The following is a 7636-nucleotide window of genomic DNA, read 5'->3' as shown; positions in this document are numbered from 1 at the left end:
AGCAGCGGCCGTGGCCGAGGGGGAACTGATCCTAGTAGAGCCCAGGCGGGAGGGGAAAAAGGAATCAAAGAATTTTAGGGAATGAACCTTATCAATTCTGCAGTTAGCTTTTGGAATAGTTTGGATTGGAAGGGAACTTTAAAGATCGTCTTGTGCCAACCCTCTGCCATGGGCAGGGACACCTTCCACCGGACCAGGTTGCTCAAAGCTTCATCCAACCTGGCTTTGAACACTGCCAGGGCTGGAGCAGCCACCACGTCCCTGGGCAACCTGTGCCAGTGCCTCACCACCCTCACAGGAAAAATCTTCCTCCTAATATCTAGCCTACATTTCTCCCTCTTTCAATTTGAATGCGTTACCCCTTGTAACTGCACTGCAGTTCCTAACAAGGAGTCCCTTTCCAGTTCTGCTGTGTTGTGGGAGTATAGTAAAAAATTATATTGGAGAGGAGTTAACACGAGTTAGTGGAAAGAGGGTAAATTCAGGTTAGATATGCAGAAGTGATTCTTTGCTGTGGGGGTGGTGAGGTACTGGGACAGGTTGCCCAGAGAAGCTGTGGATGCCTCATCCCTGGGACTGTTTAAGGCCACACTGGATGAGGCCTTGAGCAACCTGGTCTAGTGGAAGGTGTCCCTGCCCATTGGAACTAGGTGATCTGTAAGGTCCCTTCCAACCCAAACCATCACAAGGTAGGCCAGCAATCACGAACTGGGGTGCGATGGCCAGGAAGGCAGGGCAAGAGCAGGAGAGTTTGAGCCAATTTGTGAAAAGGTAGCCTTTTCTGAAACACAGTGTTTCTTCTCTTGCCAATGTGGTTTTGCATGTGTTTCCTTCTAAGGAAGGTTTTACAGACTGCCTTAAGAAATTAGCCCATTGTTACTGTAGCATAGCACATGTAAACTTGCTGGGTATTTTTGATGACAAAAGAAATGTAAGTTTAAGCTGTTTGTGCAGTTCTGCTGCTACCTACATGTAGCACAAATGTTTGGATGGTGCCACCCTGATCTCTATGCAGCTGAAAACTAGCCTTGCAAAAAACCCTTCTACCCACCCGTGGCCCATTGTTATGGCTTGATTTGAATTGTACTTGTGTAATTGTACACTGTGGATACACAAGGTACTTGTGAAAATATCTTTTTTTTTTGCAAACAGTCTATATATTGATTTTCACCACTTGCTCCATTCACCTGTATTGCCTTTTGCAATTCAATCCTAAGTGTATTGTGGATCTTAAGCTGGAGAGACCATTATCACCAGATAATTTTTCTCCAGACTGGTCAGGAAATTACTCGTCACAAGGATTTCTTAAGTTTTTTGACAAGCTGGAATTTAAGACGAAAGTATGCCTTTAGTAAATTTAGTGCAAACCATTTTACTTCCCAAGGATGTTATGTCTATCTCTTGGTAAATTCAGTAGATGACAGTAATGCTATCTATACTCTTCCTTACAAGAAGAAGTTTTCAGTTCCTCTAATATTGCCAAACTTTAGGTTGCTGCAGTGAGGTTTCCGTGCTAGAAAGTTTAGTTTTATAAAATTTTATCCCAAAATTCTGTCTTAGAGGATGAGTTTGAGAGAGTAGAAACAGGAGCATGATCTTCCTTGTGTCAGCTGTCAGGGATTAGTTTAGGGAGCTTTAATAACAGAGCCACCATGGACTCGCATTTCTCTTTGCATTGTTTTGGGTACCACACAGAAGAGTCAAATTCAGACCCATGCATTGAGATTTTCTTAGTGCTGCATGGCAGACAGTGCTTGTCCAGTGAAGATATGAACAAAAGGAATTGATTTCTTACCTTCCAAGTGCCTGCTCTTTTGGTCTCTAATTGAAGGAGCCCATGGTCCCATGCTGGGTTTTTTTCAGTGGGACACTGTCTCAGTGATAGAACTGGAGTGCCATGTGGACAACATATGTTGGGAGGGCTTAGCACTGACAGCTGAGTCAAGTCTCCTCGCTAGCCTTTCTGCAAAAGTGAAACTAAAGGGAAGTAGCCCACCCTTAGCAGTTGTGATTTGGAGTGATAATCAGAATTGCTTTTATCTCTCTCTTGTCTAGAGAGAGCAGCTTCCCGCTGCAGATGATGACAGTGACAATGGCAGTGACAAGGAAGATGAGCAGCCTCAAGTGGTAACACTGAAAAAAGGGGACCTGACTGCCGAAGAAGCAATGAAAATTAAACAGCAGATCAAAGAGGCCTTAAAGTCAAATGAATCAGGTGAATTTCAAACTACTAATTTCTTGCTTTATGGAGTCAAAGAGACATAACCCTTAAAAGGGAGCATGATATTTGCTCAGTTTTCTACTGTTTAATGTTACCTCTGATTAGTTGTTCTGAATTTTTCAACTAAATAATTTGTACTTGTGGTTCCTAATCTCAAGTCATCGAGTACATATTCAAGCTGTCTGGCCTTTTATAATGTTTCAAATCTGCGCTGCTTCATTGTGCATCATCCTACCTCCAAATACCACCTTAAATTAATTTTTTTGTTGTTGGGGCATGGCGCTCTCCTGGTACACAGTCCTTTGACGTCTCCTGTGGTAATTTTTAAACTTATTAGTTACTTTAGCCAAATTTGACAGTGGAGTGGATGTCTTAAAGGTAATTGTATGAGATGATGAAAGACAGTGCTGGGCAAGAGGAAGTGCATCATCCTACCTCCAAATACCACCTTAAATTAATTTTTTTGTTGTTGGGGCATGGCGCTCTCCTGGTACACAGTCCTTTGACGTCTCCTGTGGTAATTTTTAAACTTATTAGTTACTTTAGCCAAATTTGACAGTGGAGTGGATGTCTTAAAGGTAATTGTATGAGATGATGAAAGACAGTGCTGGGCAAGAGGAAGGTAAGTGCTTTTTTAAAGAGTGGCAGATGTGTATGCTCAGTAACATGTTCACTTAGCTGACTGACCCATGTTACTACTTGCTTAAAATCAACCCCAGTATGTGTTGTGACTTGCAAATATATTAAGCAACGCTCAACAGATGATACAATAGTGCCAACAAACAGCAAGGTATAGAAAAAAATGTTTCTTTGCTACAAAGAATTAGACAGAATGGAAAGATGGAAGTGGTGTGGGAGGGGTTGCTGCAGTGAGACAATAAAGATGTGAAACTACAGCTGATGCATACAGTTATGTTAAGAATTTACGTCAGTGTTCATCATTCAGATATGGTTGACATAAGTGCTTTGAGAGTCCAGAAACTTCAGTCATCACACAGGGTGTGATGAAATGCAGCTTTATGTTTTTTGCTGACAGAAGACTTGACAGACTGAAGGTAGCTATTACTGTCTCTGGTGGAAATGCCTTGACAATTAAGAATATAGGACTGGAACCTCGAAAGTATAGAATAGAAAGGTGATTCATAGAAACTGTGGACCTCTTCCTTGGTTAGCCATTGTGGCTATTTACAAAAGCTGTAAATTGAATTTAGATCACACTGGGAGGCCTAGCACATGGCCATCAATATGACATGCTTAGCTTCTCTTTTTCTGCCTTTTGGATTTGAAAATTTGTGGGAAATCGATGGGAGAAATGCGCACCCGATGGTGTCCAGCAAGACTCGTTTATTGAAAGCCATCGTCCATCTTTTATACAGTGCATGAACAACTGTGCTTATTATTCTCTTTACCATTACCTAAACCCTAAAAGTTACATTTGTATACTTTCTTAGCTTGCAGGATAACTATACCTATTATTCATTTTAGCATTACCTAAGCTCTACAGGTTACATTTATTTACTATGTCTGCTTGCAGCTGCAGCCGTGAAGAAGTCTGTTTTCTGGAGAATCCTTCTTTGTTTTCCCGGAATAGTTCATCCTTGGGTTTGCAACATTGCTGAGCTTTCCCAGATTGCTTGTCCTTTGGCTGCAACATTATGCTGCAAAAATAACTTCTAATGCTGAGAAGCTAAACTCCTGAGGCCTACTTCTTAGTTATATGCTCAAAGCTCCCATAAGCCTTTGCTTGACTGTTGCTCACACAGTGCTCTCTGGGAGCTGTGCCCCTGTTCCCTTAGCCATTCTTCAACAAAAATTCAGATTTGTGCTGTCACTATGTAGAGGTGTGTATTAAAATTTAAATGGCATAAATGGAAATCAGTAAAAGTCAAACAGGAGTTGTAGGAGAAAATACATAGAAAATCTTACATTTTTGAAAAGCAGATTGATGAAAAATCTTCATTTTTATAATGTAGGTTAGCTTGAGGCAAAGTGAAACTATGTCTGATTTGTTTCTGCAGTTAGATGTATGTATGTTAGATCTAACCAGGTAGTGAACCAAGGGTTGTGTTTATGTAATTTCAGCTCCTTTGAGAATGTATGTTTGGCTCTGGGCTTACTTCCTGGTCTCCTGTTACTGAAGTGTATTGCCTATAGATGCTTGGTGTTGCAGTTTGTAAAGGCATCACATGATTTCTTTTCAAGGGTGGGATCAGCCTTCTAGTATTGGGACAAATTTCAGCCTATTGGAAAGAAATGCCATGATTCTTTCTGAGTGTTGGTTTCCTTTTCATATAAGCAACCTGAGCTTTGAATGATCACAGTAGGAGGAAAAATGATTTTGTAAAGCTGGGCAAAAAGAAGTAGTTGTCCTTGAGAATCTATTGAGATAGAGTCCATGCTGTGAAAAAAGTCCAAAACAGCTACCAAACTGAATACACAGTATGAAATGGAAGCGTATTTGAACAGAGTGACTGAACTTTCGTGGTAGAAGACATTCCCAAGACATAATTGTATGTAGTAAGAATGGTAGTAAAGAGTCCCTTTAGGACTTTGGCACCTCTGCTTATTACCCCTTCAGTAATAAGTTGCATTTGGAGGAAAAAATCCACAGTAGTAGGTAGCAGGAGTGTTGGGGACTGCTGCCCTCTGTTCTGCATTATTCTGTTGCTATTCATTCATCTGTCTTTGTTGTTAATAAGAGGTCTTGACCTCCTTTTCCCTTTTATGGCTTAAGGGAATAAACAGGGTAAGTACTACTATGTTCCTCTGCTATAGAGAGGATCTGGTGTGAATTTTTCAATGAAAGAAGATGTGGGTGACTGTGCTACAGCTTGTTGAAGGCACTTTTGAATATTTGTTCATTTTTACACTGTCAGAATGACCTCTAGATTTAAATTCTGGTTTCTAGTTGGAGGAAAGTATTTAGACAGCTGGTTACTTCCAGCTTAATAAGGAGAGTTTTGTGTAATGTGTGAATTTATTTTTTTTTTGGCTAATTATCAGTGGGAAGTATAAAGAAAATTTGGTGCTGCATGATTTGGTTGCATTCCATGTTGCTTTGATTTTTATCCCAGAGTTGAAAGTGAAATTAATTTAATGGCTACTAGACCGTAATATATAACCCCAATTCAGATCATTGGTGAAATTATGTGGAGCTTTAAAAGGTAATGGGGAAGTAATGTCCTAGCTGATAATCTTCTTTTCCAGCATGCAGCAATGCTGTGGCACTTTGATAGATCCTAAGGAATGTGCTATTAACTATCTGTTGTGAGTGGAAACTGTTAGTTTGTCAAAACACGAGAAGTATTCAGTCTTGAGGTTCTGCCCTCTCCTTTTTTTATATCTGTAGTGATGGCCTTCATTGGAAGGGCCTTGGCTTCAGGCTTTGGTTTGGGATATTATTCTAGAATTTTCTGTTTCTCATTTACATACTTTCTCCTTCATTTTCTTCTCTAACCATTTTGTTGTGGCTGTCCTTTTTTTATTTCAGAACCAGCTGTTCCTGTGACTTGCATTTTCTTTTACAGATGAATAACACTTTTGCATTCATTTGATAAAACCAGTTGATTAATGTCCTGGCTGCACTTCTGCCTCCTAAGGCAGAACAAAGTTTAGTGAAGCTTTTCCATTGGCTATTGCGAGTATAGTCAAAGGGAATTTTTTGATTGAGGACTGGACCTTTCCTATAGGAGAAAATGCCCTTCTATATTGAAATATTTTTCTCTGTGGAGGACAGACTTAGAGGCATTTAAAAAGTCATTTGTTTATCAGCAGTCACTTTGCTTAGTATCTTCATGCAGCATTTTATAAATTGGTACTATTGGTTCAGAGACAAGAAAAAATGGTCTTATGAGAAATTAAATTTGCACAAAAGAAAATATGTCAATTACTGCAAGATAGTTTATCCCAGCATTCATCCTAGTCTATGAAATTGATTTTTTTTTCCTGACATTTCTCTAGCTCATCTGAGCTCTGGGACACTCACATACATGCAGATGACCAAATTTGGGAAAAGGTGTCCTTACTCCTTCCAAGACTTTTAGCATTATTCTTGTTTCATTCTATATCTGGGGTTGGGGGCGGACAAGAGAGAGGAGAGGCAAGGAGAATGCAGCCCATGCTGTCTTGGGTATCAAAGCTTTTCTGATTAAGCACAAGCTGTTCTGATTAAGCAGCTGTTCTGTCAGATACATAACACAGACTTCATGCTGCTCTTCATCACGTGAAAGAGCAGGAACCTAAATGAAAGCTAATTTTGCAGTGTTTAAGTAAGAAAAACTTTCCCAAGTGTTCTCATAAACGATTGGACTGACTACACTACCTGAGCAAGACTGGCCTTTTTGTCTTCATACCACCAGTGTGCCCAATTCCTGCAGTAAATGCTTCCAAAGGCATGCATAGAGAACAGGTGGCCAGAAAGCACTGTAGAAGCAGCATCTGAAATGGCTGATCTGAACTTCTGACCTTAGAAACCATTAAGAAATTTGCCATGTTATAATTTTTTTTCCAACCTCCTATCTTTGAATAGACACATATGGTTTGCACTGCTCCTCCTGCTGTTCCTGCCAGTTTATTAGCATTTATGTTTCCTGTTGTTATCCCATTGACCCATGTAGACAGAAACTACTAAAGAATAATAGTGCCGCTAACTACACAAATGACAACTGTATAAAAAAATAATGTAAACTGAAGAGCAGTGTTTCTTTTTCAGACCCTCATTTCTGTTTATCTTGTAATTTATAACTGGCAATTAGAAGAAGTGAGTTTTCAGCTCAGCATCTGATTGTGCTCCTCTTGGTCAGCCAGTGTAAAAGCTCATGATCCAGGTAAAAGCAGCAATGACTAATAACAGTCAGAATCTGAACTGCAAGTGTAGTTTTTTGACTTGTTTATCAGATGTGGATTATATATTTTCTCCTGTAATGCTTTTATATTGTTTGTATTTTACTTTGTGTGTTTCTTTGTTTATCAGAAATCCTGCTTTCCATAATTTGTAATACGAAGTCTTTTATCAGGACTCTGTTTTAAATGAACCAACACTGAGATGGTTTCTTCAGGTTTTGTTTTGTTTTTTTTTATTTTTATTTTTCATTGTTTAATACAAGTCGCTGTTTTGGAGGTCATTGATATAAGCAATTTATTTTTCATTGTTTAATACAAGTCGGTGTTTTGGAGGTCATTGATATAATCAGAAAAGATAGCTGACACATAAGAACCTGGCAAAATTAGAAGGGATAAAGTGAAGTTTTTTTACCAGCTGGAAAAGACAATCTTAACAAATCAACACAAATTTCTTGAACTGCTACATCAAATTCTTTGAAAAAGCATATTCTGTTTGTTCTCCTTTCCACATGTTGCTGAGGTAAGGCTAACCCTACTGTGTTTCCTCATCTGCTTCGTTCTTTGTCAAGCACT

General features: G+C 39.4%; 1 protein-coding gene across 1 annotated transcript in view; it reads left to right on the top strand.

The window, feature by feature from the left end:
• Positions 1-2055: 2055 nt before the first annotated feature.
• KIAA1143 (KIAA1143 ortholog) overlaps positions 2056-7636 on the top strand; it is a gene marked incomplete at its 5' end in the record, with an annotated part of 8968 nt that continues 3387 nt past the window's right edge. The window contains one exon of the mRNA XM_009084026.1: positions 2056-2215. Within this exon, the coding sequence (XP_009082274.1) occupies positions 2056-2215 (160 nt within the window). The remainder of the gene's footprint in view (positions 2216-7636) is intronic.

The sequence above is a fragment of the Acanthisitta chloris genome, unplaced genomic scaffold, assembly GCF_000695815.1.
Source record: "Acanthisitta chloris isolate BGI_N310 unplaced genomic scaffold, ASM69581v1 scaffold20461, whole genome shotgun sequence".
NCBI lineage: Eukaryota > Metazoa > Chordata > Aves > Passeriformes > Acanthisittidae > Acanthisitta > Acanthisitta chloris.
Note: the sequence above shows the minus strand (reverse complement) of the source record. Positions and strands in the feature narration are given on the sequence as shown.